Raw genomic sequence first — 21,665 nt, forward strand, 5'->3', positions numbered from 1 at the left:
GTAATGATCATAACTAGCGGGGGTTTATTTTCTTATGCTACTTGGTGTACGTGATTTATGTCGAAACCAAACGTATAATCTCGAGAGGGAAAAGATTTTTAGGAAAACTGAAATGAGAGGAAGTCAAGCTTTTCGCTTTGAGGATACCAGAAAAGCTTTCATTTTCGTGACTATGGATTATTTCACCAGAAAAAATGTCTTGAAATAAATCGCATCAAATATTTCCCCTATGGAATTTTCTTTTTTGATCATTTATTTGAAAATAAAAGAGAAATCTAAAGCGTAAAATGAATGGGAATTTTACTACTTGAGCCAGCAAATACAAACGTTGTACAGCGGTAAAAGTCATGCGCATCGTATATAACCTTGACTTTGACAGATAAGGCTTCGATTTCGTTCTCTACTGAATGAAAAAATTACCGTATTATCTTTAGTTCTGATCGTCTCTAGAATACTACACATCAAATGACCAGAATGTAGATGCCTCGTAGAGAAAGTCTTCTGCTTTGTCTTGACACTTATTCGAATTCTATCTGAAAAGGAAGTGACGTTCGTGTGAAAGGTGCGCCCTCGTTTTACCCAAACACTACCAGTGGAGAAGGTGTTTTTGCAGGCTTGTTTTTTGGTGTTTAGAGGAAGTGAATCCCCCCGAAAACCCCATAGTTTCTCTCTTTAGTTCGACGAAAGTGTCATGGATGACTTAGGTTGGACAAATGTTCTTGGTGATTGAGGGAATTGCCTACCAAAGGTATGGACTCGCGTCGTCCGAGACGAGCCGAAAATGGCCACGCGAATGGCGATGGATGGCAGAGTAAAGAAACACTGGACTACAACGAGACTCTGATCAACGAATTACTACAAGGACGGGAAGATCCTTCGCTACGAGGTCTTGATATGGGGATGATCAAGAGGAAAAGCTACGATCGAACGCGAGCGGCGATGATGGTAAGAATGTGAACATTCGAATATTTCGCCATTCACATAATTTCGTCTGACCGCCTTTACTAGCCCACTCCCGGCTTGTTGGCGTCTTTATATCATTTATTAATGCTGTGTTTCTATGTACTTGAAAGTAGAATACCCTAAAAGGCAGCGAAACTAATATATAGTATCATTTGAGTGCTATACAGCCTTGAGGATTTTTGAGACATGTAGGCTCTCAGTGCAATCCTCACTCGCCATCCTAGAAAAAAACATTCCTATACAACTGTATTAAAAACTAGCTTTACTTTTCACATATTGTGTGAAGTTATTAATCTGTCGTTCGTGAAAATTGCTATATGTGAAGCTCAAGCTTAAAGTAAAACAATGTGAAGTGTCTCTTGATGTTCTCCATGCAATAATTATTGTCTGTAGAATTACAAAATAAATGTACCCAGTTAATATATCCTAGCTATGTAATCTAAACGTCGACGTTGGTGGTAAAAGAATTATGATTATTGCTTTCGCCATTTCGTAAAATTGTACTGATTATACGGATTCCAAGATATCATTGGATTGGTATAATTTAACAATGAGAAAAAATCCAACATTTAAACTATATTCAACGATAAAATTTCGTTGGGTTGAATGGAGTTTTATAACTGCGTATCACCTTATCTCAATTTGCAGTTGCTTGACCCATAAGTAAAGTTTACAGCGAAGCTCCTCCAAAATTACGAATTCAATATAGTGTCAGTGGAAAATATGTCTGTGAATATGTGAATAGAAACGATTATGTCCAAACCACAATAATTTGAACGTTATTTGATTTTGGAAGTTCCAATGTAAGGTAGTCCATGCATAATCATATTATATATCGGGTCCAGATACGTAATTTAGTTTTATAAGTACATTACGTGGTACATTACTCAAAAAGGTTCAAATTTCACCTACTATAAGAACCATAAACTCTTTGGGTTCATAATTAATCGTATGCATAACTAACAACTTTGTACTGTGATGTGTCTGTATGTCACCTACCCATGTCTTCACTGTCTCTGTGAGAGTCTTAAAGGGCCACTTGGACGAAAATCGTTCCAAATTTAAAACTCTTTCATTCGAGCTGGAACTTTGCTGAAATAATCTTGAATACATTAAGAACCACCCACTGGAATATCTTTCTAATATTCGAAAGGAAAGGGCCAAAATTTTACGATTTATTTTCGTCCGCCATTAATTTCTTTGACTCACAGAATTCGGCTCAAGAAGACTGGCACGAGTACTTATGACGTCATTTACTCAACCCAAACCAAAACATTGGTGGGTAATGTATGTGCCATGTTCGTAAAACTCGGTTTATTTGGTTTATTCAGAAAATATATAATGTTTCATTCGGTTTCCTAACTACTATATGACCAAACAATGTCTAGGCGCTGAAATTTTTTACTTTCAATAATACTGTTGATCATAATTCGAAAATTTCAATACATCTCGGCACGCCAAGAATCACAACAAAGTAGGACGCATGGACGAGATTCTAGCGGTTCCATCGCGCGAAGTGACTGAGATATTCGGGATTTATTCGAATCATTTTAAGGATAACAACTTTTCAAGGTATATTTACATACAAGGGCAAAGAGCAACCCCACAATTTGGGTCCGCGAGACATCCGACACAATGAAAGAAAAATCTACGAGCTGAGTGACAGACGCCGCTGTCGCGCGAGTAATAAATAAGAAACCTTTGACATGTTCTTTTACAAAGATAATATTAGATAATCGTATGTTTGTACCTATTCAATGCATAATAAACATTTTGAAGCAAATAATAACCGTCCTGTAGTAAACCAGCTAGGAGAATTACGAGCTCACATTTTAAATTATTCGGCACATAGATCTAAGTATATTGTCACAAATCTTTATATCACAACGCAGAATTCATAACATCAATCACTATTAGATTACATTGAAACTTCAAATTTAAGATCTTTATATCATGGACAGTATGTAGCAAATACAAATAATGAAATGAACGTAAGGAATTTTTATGAAAACCTCTTCCCAAGCAATTCTTCTTCTTCTAGTTCGGCTTCATCTTCATACATTATAACTTATGGTTCTAACTCTTCAGGATTGACAAAGCGAGCGTCCAAAGGAGTTTCCATTATATTTGAAGAGGTATCAAAGGTTTAAAAAAAGTCTGTTTAGAGATTCTTTTCACGATAACGCGTTTAAAACATCAAATAAACTTCAGGTGATTTAACAAGAAATGTATGGTCAAAACGACGCTAACATGACGGTGTTGAGTAAATGACGTCACAGCGTAAAACTGCTGTACATAATGACTCGTTGGCCGTGACACAAAGAAATTAATGGCGGACGAAAATAAATCGTAAAATTTTGGCCCTTCCCTTTCGAATATTAGAAAGATATTTCAGTGAGTGGTTCTAAATGTGTTCAAGATTATCTCAACAAAGTTCCAGCTCGAATGAAAGAGTTTTAATTTTGGAACGATTTTCGTCCAAGTGGCCCTTTAATTTGCCTTAGAGAATAGTATGATATGTATCATGTACATTAAAACACTGATAAAACTATATTTCTTGCCTAGAGTAATCAATTGAATAATTCAGAAGTCGAGTTCAATTGAAATGCAATTGATTGCCGAATGCAGTGGAATACAATTATTCAATTGGATTCGATGGAATCAAACGTCTGTTAATTTGCTCTATTGATTAAGCCGGGTTCTTGATAACATAATTACAATTCCCTGCAAAAGCATCATTGAATAATTTAACTTTCCTCATTGTGTAATAAATATTATATGTGGTTGCATTGGCTGTTAAAATGTGTTACATATTTTGCTCTTCTTATTTGTTGAGTATTATAGTAAGTTTCAGAATACAGCAATCTTTACACAGTCTTTACACAGCCTTATTTAACAATTATTCACCAAAGGCGAAGTGAATATCAGGGAATATTACCGAGACACAATGAGTATTATAGTAAGTTTCAGAACAGTAATCTTTACACAGCCTTATTTAACAATTATTCACCAAAGGCGAAGTTTGATCGGGGAATATTTACCGTGATGTGAGTCTTCAAGTGGCGAGGTAAATATTCCCCAATATTTACTGAGGCTGAGGCAGGTGATTCTTTCAAAAAAAGAAGATAAGAGACATTTTTTTCCAGTAACAAAAAAAAGTGGCTGGCCGCCATTTTGGATTATCACGGAAGGTGATTATTGTGTGATAATGTGAGTTTCTCAACCAATCAGTGCACGAGATTTTCAATAATCACCTGTATATTTTTACTAAAAATGGATAATAAGACTCATTCAGCTGATTCAAGCCAAACAATATCTGGCATGTCCTTGATTTATGACCACTCTAGCTTTTTGATACCTTGGAGAAATCAAACACCAAAAATACAGTATATAACCCATAAATGACACAATGTCAGGGTCCAAAACTTGTCCATCAGACATAACCATGTTTTAGAATTTAGGCATCCTGCAAAAATCTTGTTCAGCAGTATTTCCACGATGGAAATGGTGGCATTGATTCAGATCACTTTATCCACACTCTCTTTTCTTTAGCAATTAATTTTTGATGCCAGAATTGAAAAATAATTGACTAAAAACCATCAAAAAAGCTCTTTCTTTTATTCAGCAAATGCTGCGAACAGACTTGGGTTAAAACGTTTGGTCATCAGCTGGACAACAATCTTCTGAAATTCAGTCAATTGAAAATGCTAGTCATCGCTGACAAATGGACAACTGCTAATTTCAGACCCTGAATGTGCAACAAAGCCATATAAAAGCTTGTTTTTGAATATTATCAAAAGCAACTGTAGCATGCATTATATGAACATACAACCTTAGACATGCATTATATGAATATACAACCTTAGACATATATTATATGAATATGGGTTATACAGAAACTTGAACAAGAGGAAGACTACAGTGCAAACAGGTTTTACCAGACTAATATAATATCAACTTGCTACAGTATGTGTTACAATAAAATATAAAATTTCATAGCAGTTGATTTTCATCTTCCTTGGCAGTGAGCATAGTTTGATATTAATTGTCAATCAAGACAGAACAGATCCTGAAGGAGACAGACTAAGATCCATTGAAACTGCCAATCAACTATAACAACAACCAAGAGTGTCACAAAAAATGATTATGATTTATAATACTCTATGAACAGATAGCTAGATCACTGATTCTTTAGAGTAAAATGTTGAAAATTCTTGCCATTGTCTCACCAAAATATTATGCTTGACTGTTCATAGGCTGTCAATCCAAGCATTGCAAGTCAAGTTTTGCCTCAGGTAAGATTTTAATAGTGCAATCAATTATATCTCACAACAGATCTGCTATTATAGATCCCTTGCACTACTCATACATCACTACCTGAGGGTCAAAACAATCAAAAATATGAAAATCAAAATAGATCTATAGTAGATTCTTATTTCAACCGCATGAATTTATGCATTTACTGCAGTTTTCGATATTCTGTGAACTCAGACATTCCAGCGGCCTGTTGTGAAGTTGTTTTTTTACTGCGGCCAGTCAACAACAGAAGGTAATGACTGATTATTTTTTATTGACAACATAGAAAAACTACCTTTCAATGTGCAGCTTGCTACTACTATAAGTTCGCAGAATCTCAAAACCACTCAGTAATGAAGCCAAGATTTTGGACTAAGTGTCCATTATCAGGGCAAGTGACAGTGGCTTCAATAAATGTATAAATTCAAGTGATTGAAACAAAAATTTTTAAACAAACTTCCAGCCTATATTCAGGGCTTATAAAATAAAGGCCTGGCATCTGACAATGTCTGGTCAGAATTTGAACTTGTCCGGCCAAATCTTTGCCTAAGTTCTGGTCATTTTGACCAGTAACGTTGAGTTACAAGCAAGGTATGAATGAGCTAAAACTTATTTAAAGATGATAACGATGGGCAACTGACCAGCTATTATGTTAAGCCTATATTAGCCATTCTGACATTGAAGAAAAAACTGGGATGAATTGGCATTGCAGTGCATCTTAGGGGACATATTTCCAAGATGACATCTATTTTGTTCTCTACAACAGCCCCGGTATGCACTGTAATACCAACTAGACCCAGTTATTCCCTCGACCTCAGGATGGCTGATACAAGGATGGGTTAAGATTTCTAAATAGTTTTTGCAATATTATTATTCTATAGACTGATAATAAATCTGAGCAAGAAAAAGCTGCCATACGTATCCAGTCACACATGAGGGGGTACATAGCAAGGCGTCAATATTGTGATCTTCTTTATGAACAGTATGAAAAGGTATAGGAAGTGATCAGACTCAAAATCTGTGTGTCGCGATTCACCAATAAGTTTGATTGGGAGAGATGCTGCCAACATAAACCTGTATCGTCGGCTCAAAATTGCAATAACCTATAACTATATGTGTTTACGAAAATATACACTATTATACAAAGTCAGGAAAATTTCACTACTTTGAAATGTTTTTGGCTGTCATTCTATTGTAATATATTTAGGCGTTCTTGAAATGTACTTCATGAAATACTCTTGCTATTGGCTTTTTTAATAAATCCCACAATGCTTAATGTAATTTTCCTCATTTGACATCAAATTTATTCTTTTCAATAAAAAAAAGAAGGAAATATCAAAAGAATAATTTTGAGATCAAACGTGGAAAGTAAGGTAAGGCATAAATTTGGGATTTATTTTACAACTCTCTACAAAGATGGTGATGGTAATGATGTTAGTGTGATGGTGATGAAAGTGGTAGAGAAATGACAGCATATTTAGAGTTGTTGTGATCTTACCCTTCCTTATAGTATGTAAAAGAGATAACAAGCTAAAAACTAGTGTGAGCTGCATTGGTGTTTCTAATGAAACAGTAATGATAAAAGGATAAATTTTACACTGTGAAAAGATGAAAAAAGACACTAGTCCTTTGTCAGAGTAAAAGAGTATGTAGTATATAGTATTTAGTGGCCAAAACAATTAAGTTACATGCTATTTTTGTTGTTGAACTCTAAAGGAAGAGCAGGAAAGACTGGAGAAAACAAGACAACAAGTAGAAGAAGGGGAGCTGCTTGTAGAAAAGTATGTGTTTATAATTCAAAAAGCTTCTTTGATGATAATGTACCTCTTGGCATTCAGCTTCATTAGTCATAATGTTTTTGACATTAAAGATCTGTCATAGATTTTGGCGTGCTAGACTTACCACAGACTTTTTCTCAGAGACTGTCAGAAGACCTGTCAGGTTTTGGCTCATTTTTCAATAAGCTTTGACAACTACTGTCATAGTGTTTCCAATGCTTTGAGCTGTGTGCTCTGGGGTCTTTTTTTTGGGTGTAAATTAGTGTTATTACCAATAAAGTTGCTAAAAAAATAAATAGACTGTATAGCTATTGCAACCTTCACTTGCTTTCAGTTTGATGCCATTGAGCTGAGTCACTGCTGTATTTTGCGGCACTTCTTGGTGGTGATTAGCAATGACAATTCGTTTTTGCCTTGGTTTTTATAGACTTCACTAGATTCATTTGTGTTTGACAATCCTTTCAGAGAACAAAGCTACGTGCATATATTTATATGACATTTTGAAGTCTTCTGACTGGAATTGTCAGATACTTTGGAACAACCTTTGTACTTTCCAGTGTATTGACCTAATTGTAATGACCGTATTATCATCACAGCTACAAGCTGAAAGCAGAAATGGATGAGAATGACTGCCTACGAAGGAATCAGAGAAGAAACGTTGACTACAGTGCAGTAACGTGAGTTAGAAACTTATGTATATTTAGTATAAGTATACAATGTACCCCATTACTCTTATTTAAAGGGAAGAAGATAAAATGTAACAGCAAAAGACAAATGAAAATTAGAAGAAAACTCCATGGGGACATGATCACTCCTTTGTAAAAATAATAGATAATTATAATTTCTTTATTAACATTCAATAAAACTACATATCAAATGTTACAAATGTTACAAAGTATAAATTAAAGAAAGTCTAGAATAAAGTAAGTACTAAGTCTGATTTAAAATCACTCACAGGATTAAACTTTATGTTTGAATAGAATTTTTATATCCTAAATAGTGAACTATTTTTATTAATATTTGTGTTGTTTTATCAATCATCCTTTTAAGTTAGTGATCAGTTATGATTCCCCACCCTGGCCTACATGGCTTAAAAGAAGGGCCGGAACATTAAAACATGTCCAGCCAGAACTGGGACTTGTCCAGTCAAATCTTTGCCTTGCCAGTCATTTTGACCAGTAACATTTAGCCAGAAATGACCTTAAAACTAATTTGGCCAGTGATCATGGCCAGCGACTGATCGGCCGTTATTTTAATCCCTTGGCCCACTTCCAAAATTGTACTTTACAAGATCCTGCTGTAATTGTCTGTTCTAGTATTACAATGTTGTATTAATTTAATGATAGCTAAATAATATCAGTGATTTATTTTTGAAGTTGAATGACTTTGTTATTTTCTCATACTTTTTTCCAGGATACAAAGAGCATGGAGAGATTACAGAAGAAGAAAATCTGGTCACAGTACCAAGCCAGTACCAACACCAAACCCTTTATCACAAGTACTTGTCAATATGCCAGATAGTAATTTTATGATCAGAACAAATCCATTTCAACAAATTCGTTCCCACGCTGTTGAAGATGATGACGAAGATGACCAAATTGATATTTTTAATGACAGTCTGGAACAAGCAACTGATGAGTATCATCGGAATATTTCAACCTCTTCGAATTATGATCTTCTGGGAAGTGAACAGTTTGATTTAGATTCAGCTGGACTTGATTCAGTTCAGATGGAATTCCCATCTCCTACAACCGACTGGGAATCAATAGAATCTTGTTTGAATTCAGAGGGAGACATAAAAGATACTCAGCAAATGGAATACCCAGAATTGGCTGACAAATATTTGACTGACTTTTCCATAAAAGCCAAGGATCTCCAGATTTGTTTTGTGGATGATGCACTTAGTGATGATGGTGATGAAGATGGTTTAGAAATTAAGGAATATGTGATTGACAAGCAGGATGTTTCAGATGATGAGAAAAGAGACTCTGGTTGTGTTGCAGGTGATGAAGAAGAAAAGGAGTCTTTCAGTATTAAAACTCTAAGTCCAGATGACTTGGTAAGAAGTTCAGTCTCGGAAAAGGAATCTCAGCATGTTATGTTGGAGCTTTTGCGTCATGAGGATGATCAGGAAAAGAAACTTACTGTGCAAGGCTGGACAGTCGAAAAATTATGTAATTTAACATTGGATGAGATAAAAGCTTTAAGGGATAACTTAGCTCAGTTAATTCAAGGTAAGAGTTATTACTGAATAGGGTCAATGCATCAATATCCCCTGCTTTGACTTGGCAACAAAAGCACCAGTACCAATTGGCCTTAACGTTTCCCAAATGGTTTTAATGAATTCACCTTAGATGTTTTATTTTGTTGTTGTTAGAGTAATAAATAATAGTAAATGTATGGAAAAATAACTTGATTGAGGACCCAAAATTATTAGCAGAGTTGAAGTTTGGCGATGTAAGGGCTTAAGGTATCAGCCAGTGAGTTGCCAGTCATGATGGCCAGCCAAATTAATTTTAACTCGGTCATACCTCTTTTCTGACTCAACATTACTGGTCAATTTGACTGGACAAGTTGCAATTCTGGGTGGACGTTGCCTGATGTTCAGCAGTTATTTTAAGCCCTGGATGTATTTTTTTAGAGGTTGCATGTCTACACATGCATCAATCCATAAGCAATTGTTGGTGAAATATCAAATCATTAAGAATCGTTTGTGTACCATGAATTTACTTCCTTCTTCAGCTCAAAATGAGATGCTAGTCACAGAACTAATGATGAGAGATTCACTACATTTGAAGCAAGATTCAATGTTAATGGAAGTAGAGGATACAACGAAGTAAGTTGGATAGATAGTAGACCTAATTCGTCTTGCTGCAATGTTTTTATATCTCAGACCATGTGTTATTTCCTAGAGATTCATTTTTTAAATTTAACAGTTGCGCATGAGAATACACATTAAATGGATATAACTCAAACAAAGAATCTTATTCTCAAGGGAATAATGCATGGTCTGAAGTAGGTGAACATTTCATCAAGAAAAATTAGATCTATAGCACTAAATATTATTTTAAAATCTGCTGACTTTGGGGTTCTATCAACAAACTGCAAAAACTGTCTTTTGCTTTCTATCTAACTGCAAATCAATCAATTGCGAATGCCAGTATGTCACTGTTGGATCATCTTTGCTTACGTGTAAGGGTTAATTAGTGCGACATGAGCAGCTGTTAAACACTCATTTTATTTTACATTGGCTAACTCTTAGACAAATTAACAACAAGGCTATAATTAATACCCATAAAAGGGTTAAACCATTGAACTAATGTGGAGTGTTAACAATGTTTCAGAAATGATGAAAACAGTGAAGAAAACCAAGCTGCTGAATAATAAACTAAAATTAAAAGCTGTCATCAACCATAAAAATTAAACTGTGTATGACATAAGCCATAAATTGTTCAAAGTGTACCCTAAAACATTAAGTCATCAATACCTTCACTGAATACATACTTTTAATTTAAATGTAAGGGAACATCTTTTGACTGTACAATACTATCTCTACTGTGGATGCCTGGTGATTGAACTAGAAAATTTCTTACCATATACTGTATATAGGTAATTGTGTACTTCATGACCAGCTGACACGTGTTGGTTGACTATCACCAGACTGTTGGTCGATAGTCGGCCAACTATCAACCAACAGTTGACCACCACTTCACCAACACACCATTATCATATACTTTGTGATATATCTTTAATCTTTAACCAACTATTGGCCAACACTGACAGCCGTCATGAAGTACACAGGTTGATTACTCTGTATACAGGTATATATCTTTTTTTATTATATTAAATATATTATTTTGAGACACTACTCCACAAGAGGAATCATACTTGTACAGTTACAACACCACCTCTTTTGTAGATGACTGGTGATTGGATGGGAAATATTGTTACCATGGGAAAATTTGAATTTGAGGAAGTTGGACACCACTCCACAAAGGAAATACAGTGTAATACTTGCACATTTACTGTTTCTGTTGCATGTTTTAGACACATGTAATGTAGACTATTGTGCTTGGGTTGAATCACACACAGTGTTGAAGTGGATATGTTTATTTTACACACTACAATTGCTGGGTTTTGTATGGATTGAATTATGTGTTTTTATTAGAAACCTTCCCAGCTGACAGCTGATGGTGGTCAATATTTGAAAGAGATGATAAGATTCAAAGACTTTTATCAGCTGATTGAAACCCAGCAGTACCATACTATAGTAAAAAGCTGTTGATAATCAAAATTCATCAAGATCATTTAGATAAATGTACTTTTGTTGTACTGTATTACTGCGTAGCATTAAAATCATCCATCTTCAACTACTAATACTCATACTCATACTCATACTTCACAAACAAAAATCTTTCCTTTTAATAAATCCTGAAGCTTCTGGTTTTAATGAATAATCTTTACTGTAGACAAAGATCACGTGTGTCAAGTGGTGTCGGCAGATTGGTTGTCACAACAAGACGACGGTACACCACATACAACTGAGAGAAAAATGCAAGAATTGGGCTTCCTGTGGTATCAATCTGTAAATTCTAATGTCTTATCAACTACATAATTAATTTATTGTACCTGTATATGCGCATATAAACCAAGTTGGTGCATAATCATATTGTAAAGATATAATTTCTTTAACTTTTCATTTCTGTGCTGAAAATATAAAATTCTTAAAATTGTAAATAATTGAAAAACTTTGATCTCATGTCAAGAACCACTTCTAGAGCCAGCTTTGTTTAACTTCAACAAAATCTGCCATAAATGACACTACCTATCAGTAGATAAATGCTATAAGCACTCCCCCAGGGGATACCACTTAAATTTCTCATCAAATCCTCCTTTTTTTGCTTAGGGAAATAACGAGAGGGGATAACCAAACTTGTGTAAGCATTTCTCGTGTTTAATAGCTAAGATTACAATAACGAACAGCTAAAAATATCATCATTGGCACAATCAGTTGTAAATACAAAATCAGTTAAATGTGTCTAGTGATAAAGCATCATAATTGTATTGTATCTAAAGAAATCCCAGAATGCAATGATTTGTATGAGCAACCAGCTACTTACATGTACAGTATATAGTCATTTTGCTGGTGTCTGTAATGTAATATCATAAATTTATCATATCATTGCAAGTAACACCAACCACAGTTGCCTAATTCAGCATGGTTTCCTAAAATAATGCTAGAGTGATTTTCCTTTGCCCATGAAAGAATAGTCAACGAAATATATAGTAGCAGACACTAATTCCATTGTCTTCTTTCGTGTCTATTTGACTAGAGTGAAGTCACTAAACCCGTGTAATAGATATTAGATTAATACTCATTAGTAGACCCTAATTCCATTGCTTTCTTTCGTGTCTATTTGACTACAGTGAAGTCACTAAACCCGTGCAATAGATATTAGACTAATACACATTAGTAGACCCTAATCCCATTGTCTTCTTTCGTGTCTATTTGACTAGAGTGAAGTCACTAAACCCGTGCAATAGATGTTAGACTAATACACATTAGTAGACCCTAATTCCATTGTCTTCTTTCGTGTCTATTTGACTAGAGTGAAGTCACTAAATCCGTGCAATAGATATTAGACTAATACACTTTAGTAGACCCTAACTCCATTGTTTGTTTTTGTGTCTATATGACCATTACATGTTGACTAGTAATTTTTATTTCATGGGTTAAATGCCTTCGCTCTACTTTGAATTTTAGTCACTTATTATACAACTTTGTTTCATGGGCCAAGAAAATCGACTCTAAAAGTTACAATTGACTGTTTTCTCTGTATGTCTTCACTAGTCAAATTCAACATTGATCCAAAGGCTGCAAGGGAGTTTCAAATCAGTAACACAATCATTTGAATAAATACTTTGTATTTGATGAGTTAGCTGATGTATGGACAATGGTCAGTTGTACAACACTCTTTGTAAAAAATACCTGCGCTACCTATCTAAATCTGTTGGCAAAAGGTTAAAAATGGACTGCTGTTGTAAATTAATACTGTCAGGACTTTTATAAGCAACAGATCGATGACCCTAAGCATGGTAGTTAACTCATAATAAGTTGAACCTATAAATAAAGTGTAATAAAGGTAAATGAATATTATAAATTAATATAAAAGGTTGTTAATATTGTCAGAGTTAAAATATCATAAAAGCTGAACTTCTTTTAAACTATAGTTTGTCTAATGAACTAAACATAATGGTTGAGAGCGTTTCGCTAAGTTTCAAAGAGAAGGAAAAAGGAAAAGAAAGTATAGAAGGGATGAGAGTTCTATGTAGCCACACCCCCTCTGTGGTGGTTGTAGATTTTGTTTGCTTGACATTGACAATGTCTCTGCAAAGATGTTTATGATTTTGCAGCTTTAACAAGATCAGTTAAGCATGCAAAATTTCGAAAGACCTGCAGGCTAGAGTTACAGCTTGTGTCAAAACCAGAATTTGTTAGGAAATGAAATTAAAAGTTGATTCATGTGTAACTCTTGCCATTTTGACTTTATGTAGGTCAGCTCAAAGATTGTATCAAGAAAAACACAGTGCCAAAAAATTTGTTCGAAGATAGCTATGCCTGCTTAGCCAATAACCAAGGAAACTGGAACCAATTTCTGGTTGGTTTACAGGGGTGTATCTAGGGGGAAGTCCTAGGGTACTTGTGACCCACTATTCATTGGCAGTTTAATAATTGGTTATTGATACTTGTATATAGGGGAGGGATGGATGAGATATGGGGAGATATGTCTCAATGGGAAATCTTTGATATGTCTGTTTGTACACGGTTTTTATCGCGTTCCAGTTAGCCAGTCAGAAAACTTTTGCCAGGTTTTGTCCTTCCTATTGTGAAGGGGACAAAGATAATTATGATAATGTAAATAATTTCAGGGCATCGGTGGAAGGGATATTTCGTTGAGTTCCCCATCCCCTACCTGAAAGGCACGGGAAATCCTTGATACGTCTCTTATGATCAGCCAGTCTTACGACCACCAAAAGGATTACACACCCACGAAGTAAGAATAATCATAATAGTAATGTACGTAATGTTAGAAAATTTGTAAAGAAACCAATGAAAAGATAATGAAGCTTTGAAGAAAAAATATTTTAGTTTTATGGCGAGGGAGTTAGTAAAGCCGCAAGGATGACCGTTGTGCTCGTGAAAATACATTGGTTTTATTTACATATCGCCATAGCAACAATAACATCACATAAAAATCAATAATATAAAAAGTATAATACTTTTGCAAGGGATAACATTTTACATGGCATAAAAGGTCTAATATTGTGTGGACACTCCAACTTGGACCACTCTTGGATGACCAATCCCAATGCATGGAGAAAAACCAGCAAAGCAAATACCATTTTGATTTCAGCCAATCACATTTCTTTAAATCTCACTTGTTGTGTGTCAGTCGTTGGTTACTCTCGTTATAACGGTGAGGACACTGGGGCCGAGTTTTTTTGTCATTTTTTTAACGCATACTGTAAATCTTCCCTTGAGCCAATCGATTGGAAATAAGATTTATTTTGAAAACTTAGGATATATGGAATCAATGCTTCATTTCAGAGGGTTTGAAAGTTTAGAAAGTTTAGGAAATAATAACCTGAAAAAACCTCGGAAGTGTCCACGATTTGAGTGTCTTCACTGTATCTGTGCCTTGTCTTTAATCAGCTCGATAAAATATAAGGATCTTTATGAATGAATGTTTGAAATAATGCTTTGTTCTCATTTTATATTATGATTAACTTTAGAAGGAGTGCTATAGCGCTAGGATTATCCGTGCAGTAACCATAACGGTTTTGAAACGACTCCAGATGGGCTGAGTGATTGCGATAATGTACATAATAGAGCTCTGTAATCTGATGTAATTGCAAAAAATATTTGTGAATAATTCTTTACTTTGAGAACGCAAAAATTAAGATAGCTATTAAGACTCTATTTTAAAATGACGATTGATACATGATTTTTGTTTCGTGTTTGAGAATCAATGCTGATCAATTATGACTACTGTCAAGAGCTTAGAAAAGAAAGCTTAATTAAGAGAGAGAAACTTCTTATTGTGGCGCGCACCATGTAAATTCCCGATTGAAAAGAGCGCTCGCGCGCAAGCTGATGACGCACGGGAGTAGGTAAGGTGAAATTTAGAATGCATCCGGTTACTAAGAATAGCCCAACCGGGAATTTACATGGCGCGCGCATTATTAAGAAGTTATTCTCTCTTGCTACTGTATAATTTATTAGGGTGATACGATGCTTTGTAAGCCAGAAACTGTTCATGACGTGGAGATTAAAGTACCTCTATTCTTTGCTAAGCCTGTTTTATCCTGTATTTGTATATTTTTGGACAACTCTCTTATCTGCCGTTGAAATTTGGAATTATAGGTGTAAATGATTCGGAATTATGGGCGTTAACCATGACACATAAATTAATATGGTGTTGTTACAAAACCGCAGTACAAAAAACTATTTTTTTACTTCCGAAGTTCCCCCTCCCCTCCTCCACTCCCTCCCCTCCCCTCCCCTCCTTGTTGATCAGAGGGGAGGTAGGATGAAAGCACCCGTGTGTACTGATATGATCACTCATTTAGTTACAAACACTTGTCTTGGCAGATCACTGACGGCCTCTGAATGTCACTGGCATGGTCGGTTGCTTATTTTGACAATCACTTGTCTTCCAAATCATTGCTCATTCTCATACCCAGAGCCTCCTCATAGCGAACCTCGGAGGCTCTAGTATACCCTGAAATTCTATCGAATTTCATTGGCTTTCGAGAAAAACATATCAACGAACTCTGATTGGTCAACCGGATAAACAAACATACCAACAGAAACCAAGCCAGCCAAATCGACAAAACGGTTATATATATCTTCGAAGCTTGAATCGAATCCTTATTTCATTTTCGAGCATATTAACTTTTTACAAATTAGAAGACGTAAACAAGCCGTTAGAAAGGTTGAGCCAGCATTTCACTCCAAGCCTGAGAAAGAGCATGCGCTTTGATAACCTGGTCGCAAGTTTCTGGCATCCGGTCAGTAGGGTTTCCCAGAGCCTACGATTTGGCTATTGAGTACCGTCTGGGAACGAAAATGATCACTCGCTTTGATTGGCCAGTCGTGTGGAAGGTAGTTAGCTAGTAACAGGAGGACAGTTGCGATTCATTGGTTCACAGGCTCATCTTTACCAATATGATGATGATCAGAATGATGATGATCCGAATGATGGTGATTCGATTCATCAGTGGACACAGATTTGTTCACCAGTGATTTAAAAGCACGGATGAAGCATCTCATTCTCCAAGCGTACAGGAACTGATTGCCACAGCAATTGATCAGGATACACACTTGAAGAAAGTCACGTGACCAGTGAATTACGTCACATTCGCAGGAGGAGCAAAGGTTGGTGATCATGATGAACACGAATGCAGGAAGGTTACAAACCCCATAATAAACGAGAATCGCTTTGAATATGTTTGTAACACGACGCTCGTAAGCCGCTCGCTTCCTTTTTATCTGCCTCCTGCTGTTATTGACGTCGTTGGGCTCTTCCACCACGACCTTGTTACGTCGTAATTTGCTTTGAATACGGATGAACGCCGTCACTATTACAGAAGTGACAACTACCATGAAGATGGAGAAAGTGAAGGCTGTCTTGAAATACCCGATTTTAAAGTAGATACAGGGGAATACTACTGAGAATATCCAGATGGCGATGGACATCTTCATCACTCGACCTTTCTGTATTTTTCTGTGGTAGTTTGACTCGACTGCGATGGAGCGCTCCACTGCTAACATGGCGATACTCAAAAGTGAGGCAGTGCATCCGATGAAGAATGACATGTGTAGGGGAATGTACCAAGCTGTAACTGAATAACCAAGGCTTTCTCTGAAAAATAAATAACAACTACATGAAACTCTATCCGTTGATAGGCCTTATTGCTGGATTTCAAACAGCCAATTAAAGTCTTTGAATCGTTCTGAAAACTTGCGCGTTTCAGCTGATGAACATTCTATGCGAGACAGGAGATGACGTCAACTAAATCTAAGCAATGACCATCCATCTCTTGGCAATGATTTTTTTCCTTATTTCGTGCACATCTAACTCTAGAAATAAATGAACCTATTTTTCAGCGATTACGATGCCATTAAAGAAAGAAATAATACTAAAAAATGCAGCGTCTGAGAAAAAGTATTTAGCCAATTAGAATGAAGAAAATTTTCAAAACTGAGGTGTCACCAAATAATAAAATACGTTGCTAATCATTTCTATGTCACTATTTTAGATAAGCTGGAACGCCAGTTGAGCCATACTTTGACCTTGTATGGAATGACACAAATATTGGATTAGTGACCGCACCAATGACAATACCATTAAAGAAAAAATAATACTAAAGAAATGCAACGTGTTCTGACATCCATGAGAACGCGTTGAAACATAAATACCTTGTATGGAATGACACAAATATTGGATCAGTGACCGCACCAATGACGAGATCCGATACAGCAACATTGAGCAACAAATAATTGAACGTTGTCCTCAGTTCCTTATTTGGATTCCTCATCATCGCAATACAGATGAGTAGGTTGCCTGGTAATGTGATGATGGTGAGGAGACTGGTAACAACCAACGAGGTGATGGATAAAACGAAGGGTGCTTTGATGTTTTGACAGTGGTCTACTCCGAATTCAAATCCCATGGTGCCTTTGGAATAAAACTGTACCTGATGTAAATGGAATGACAGTAAATCAAAAATCATGGACGACACGCTTTCAGGGTGGTCTGAGACACTCAATTATTTTATCTGAATATCATGTTAAAAACTACGTACGCACTTTTAACTGCGAAAAAATGCAAAAGGGTCGCATAACTATTGTGCTAATTTCCCGCCTGATTTTCTCCTTGATATGTATATAAGCGAAGAGGATTTTTAGAGGGAGAAGGTAAACTGAAAAAGCATATCAACAGCTAAATTATGCCAGGACCGACTGATGACGGCATTTTCCAAAGCATTTTCTCACTCCTCCTTTCATTCCTTGAAGAAGGTTGTGTCACCTTACCAAATCTATCTGCTCGGCATAGTTAATATCAATCAATGTTTTAATTCATTGATTATCATACCTACTGTTTGTATTTTGAGAAGAATACAGAACTTTTTCGGTTGCCGATAACTACTTCACCACTTGTTTTCTCCTCTATAAGATAAGAGTCCACAAGTTAACAGCAGTAGAACAATCCGTGGCTTCACTTGGCTCCTGCTTCGCTTCAGGTGTACATTTTTTTAGCTCGTTCTTTTGATGATTGACGCCACTCCAAATTAGATAATCTTCATCTGTCGTTACATCCGAAACAAACGGTTTACTTATCAAGTTCCCAGTTTGTCGGTGTTGAGGTTTGATCAGCCAGTATACCTTCAAAACATCAATACATTCCGGTAAACGTTTAAAAACAGCGTCTATTTGAGGTTTAGGTCAATTTGTTATTTCATGAGTTGCATCGATAGTAAATGTTTTGATCCCGATAATGTAATCTGTGTCAATAAAAAATGGGCCGAATGTGATTGTAGGTGATATTTGGTTTGGCAATCACACCTCAGGCAGGAAAAACAAAACGGCATATTGATCATCCCTGATACTTAATCAATAACACCAGTCGTGTTGGTATATGTCAACAAAATGCAACTTGTTCATTCTATTCTTTTTCAATATTTAGAACTTGGTCTTACAAATTATAATTATCCATTCCCTTTTGCCAAGTAAACTAGGTGGGTGAAACTTGGTCGAAAACTGGCTTCTATACGGCGCATGATATGCAAACTAACTGCATGTATGGTTATTGATTTTTATATAGTAAAGTTGCCAATCTCGGTTTAATTACTGTTGCTACTGTTATTAAAGTTGACACTTACTTTCCATTTGAAAAGAGCCGAGACATTGAAGGAGAGAGGGAGGGGAGGGTGGGGGAGGGACTGTACTACACTGAATAGAAATGTTACGTTCTGTAGGTCCATACAGCCTTAAATAACTAAACTGAAATAACGAGACGTACTCATTGGCATTGCTTTGAAAAAATTTTAGAATACAAACTTAGCCTCATTTTTGAAAGTGAAAGCAAAAGCAATGATTTAGGATAACAAAACAGGAAACTCCTGGATTCGGACCTAATGCCGCAAATTCTCGTAGAAATTGTGGTATTTTTAAGATTCGAGAACAGGTGAAAAAAAATTCGCAAGCGCAGAAAAGAAAGTTGGAGCAAGAAAGGAAAAATATTGAAACATTGAAAAAAAATTAAGAGTATAAACATAAGGGCAGAAAATGAAATCAAGAAATGAAATATAATTAAGAACTCCGTAGTAAAAATCAGAACGGACAAGAGCTATGCAACAAGAATCAAAAATAACTGAAATGACTCGGATTAAAAAAACTTGTGAACACTGATTTAAAAAGTATAATTGTCCTCTCAATACTATATGAGTCAAAAACCTTGTAGATATCCTGAAATTATTATTTGTAAAGACACATACTTACAATACTTACTCGATTTGAAAAATTTCTTCTTTGAGGAAGCAAAACTGAATTGAAAATTGCCAAAGCAAAATGTAATGCGTCAGCCAGTCAGAAACTGGTGAGACTGACCGAGTGGTAGCGCTACACTAGTTTGTAGTGTAACTATGACAAATTCGTCTAATATCATTCGTGGGAAAACAATTCTCAATATTTCATATTTCATTTCTGTACGAATGTTTGATCACTGAAGTAAAGAAGTACAAAGCCTTGTCTTTCTAGTGTCAATAAGATTTTTTTTGAAGATTATAAGGGCTCTAGACTTTAGTAGGAATACAAACAAGCGATAGGAAATATTAGAATTTTCTCAATATAATTTTTTATTCTAACATTTATTGTTTCATATCAAAATATTTTTGGAAAATTTACCGTAGTATTATATATATCAGGTCACTTATTGGCACTTGTGAAATAACTTCTAATGAACAAATCCAGAAGAAGTCAAATGGTTAATAATTAAAGTCAATAAGTAAGTTCTATTGTTTTTGTTTGTGCAGAATCTTGAATATTTTCCGTTGAATGATTGCAGTAACCAATAAAAGAATTACATCTTCTCAAATACAGATGGGAGCTTGAGAGAGCTGCGTGAGATTGAGATAGGGAGGGAGGGAAGGAGGGAGTGAGGGAAGGAGAGAGAGAGGGAAGGAGGTAGAGAGAGAAGGAAAGAGAGAGAGAGGGAAGGAGGGAGAGAGGGAAGGAGGGAGAGAGGGAAGAAGAGAGAGAGGGAAAGAGGGAGAGACAGAGAGAGGACAGCATAATTACTGGGTACACTAAATTTCTTCCATGGCTGGAGCCATAAGCATCGTAGTCCTATAAGCTAACAGGCATGACCTCCAAAGTAGTTACTTCAAAAACCACTCTTGACTTCAAATTAATATATTTTTTATTTTGGATGTTTTAGCTGATTCCTGGATATCCTGTAGAAATCCCTGTGCATGCCTCTGTGGCCACTGAGAATCCTTTTTCATGTAAATCAGATTACTTTATACCTGATATTTTATTGTTAATGTCTCCTGTCATGGCTCGCAGCACGTGATGGTGCAAAGCTTCAATAACAGCACCAGCTGGAAGGGCGGCGAGCACACGCGTTTTGGTGCGAAAATTCCCGCCAAATTCACAGGTAGCCCAACAAAGTAGAAAAAATTTACGATTTTTAGTCAAACGTTTTTGGGTTAAATTTCAATAAGTTTAACGTTTTAGTTTTTGTATTTCATATTACTCGATTTGGTCTTGGGCTCAATATTTTACTTTTTAATATTTACTTTTTTACGACTAATCCTCGTCTAATCCCTTGACGAATATGAGGTAAAAGGTCAGCGGTCAAGACCAAACGCTGATCGACGAACAAGAAGTGAACAAAACTTGTAGTTTTGACAGTCTTTCCTGTCCTCTTTCCTGCACAATTTATGGAACATATGCTTTGATAATAAAAGACAGCAAATAGCAGAGGTAAGAGGAAGGCTTTTTGAAGTTATAAGAATCGAGGAACGAGTGAATTAACAGGTAAATGTAATGTTTTAGGACATTTTTATTTTCTCACTTCGCAACGTGCCTTTGAAGATTCTTGATTAATATTGTGCTTCAACCGAGTTATGGTAATTTTTATCATCTTTTTTCAGAAAAAAAATATTTGATTATTGATATTTGAGAGGCATTTGGGACATCATTTATGGACTAGGCAAGCCTAATACTCTCTTGTCAATCGAGAAGAAGAGGCTGTCACTCCTGCCTCTCGATGGATGAATGAAACTTTCTCCAGGTTTGACTTTGCCAATATTAAAATATATTTTTTCATTTATGCACAGCAGCCCTGTAAAGTAAAATGGCCAACAAGATACTTATGGAAGAGAACATTATGGGAAAAAGAAAGTAAGTTGAAACCGTGAATAGATAAATAAATAGGCAACAACGACAACAACAACAACAACCTCCAGCTTTATTACCATATTTAACAAAATATATACAAATATACAGCAAATTCAGAATTTGTTCAAGGTTTCTCTACATGATAAATAGTTATAGAGCTA

The 21,665-nt window shown here is 35.7% G+C and overlaps 2 protein-coding genes across 5 annotated transcripts; one reads left to right on the forward strand and one right to left on the reverse strand.

The window, feature by feature from the left end:
- The first annotated feature begins 352 nt into the window (after window positions 1-352).
- LOC116293929 (uncharacterized) lies at window positions 353-15,392 on the forward strand. 4 transcript variants are annotated; one of them, XM_031701432.2, is made up of 8 exons: window positions 353-945; window positions 5,220-5,258; window positions 6,141-6,251; window positions 6,976-7,040; window positions 7,634-7,714; window positions 8,451-9,271; window positions 9,780-9,873; window positions 11,507-13,262. In XM_031701432.2, exons 1-8 carry the CDS (start codon window positions 751-753, stop codon window positions 11,580-11,582), a joined length of 1,482 nt encoding a protein of 493 aa, XP_031557292.1. In that variant the 5' UTR covers window positions 353-750; the 3' UTR covers window positions 11,583-13,262. The 4 variants fall into 4 exon arrangements, with proteins under 4 accessions (XP_031557292.1, XP_031557294.1, XP_031557295.1 ...); XM_031701434.2 differs by lacking the exon at window positions 11,507-13,262 and adding an exon at window positions 10,382-11,482; XM_031701433.2 differs by lacking the exon at window positions 11,507-13,262 and adding an exon at window positions 13,593-15,392 and having other exon boundaries at window positions 354-945.
- Window positions 15,393-15,623: 231 nt separating this feature from the next.
- LOC116293918 (uncharacterized) lies at window positions 15,624-17,799 on the reverse strand. The gene is made up of 2 exons (XM_031701415.1): window positions 17,521-17,799; window positions 15,624-16,963 (listed from the first exon to the last, which is right to left on the reverse strand). The coding sequence occupies exons 1-2, from the start codon at window positions 17,772-17,774 to the stop codon at window positions 16,237-16,239; spliced, it is 981 nt and encodes a 326-aa protein (XP_031557275.1). The 5' UTR covers window positions 17,775-17,799; the 3' UTR covers window positions 15,624-16,236.
- Between the last annotated feature and the right edge of the window lie 3,866 nt (window positions 17,800-21,665).

Source organism: Actinia tenebrosa, unplaced genomic scaffold (genome assembly GCF_029948245.1).
Source record: "Actinia tenebrosa isolate PJP-AT-01 unplaced genomic scaffold, QUT_ActTen_1.0 PGA_scaffold0__85_contigs__length_37466705, whole genome shotgun sequence".
Lineage (NCBI taxonomy): Eukaryota > Metazoa > Cnidaria > Anthozoa > Actiniaria > Actiniidae > Actinia > Actinia tenebrosa.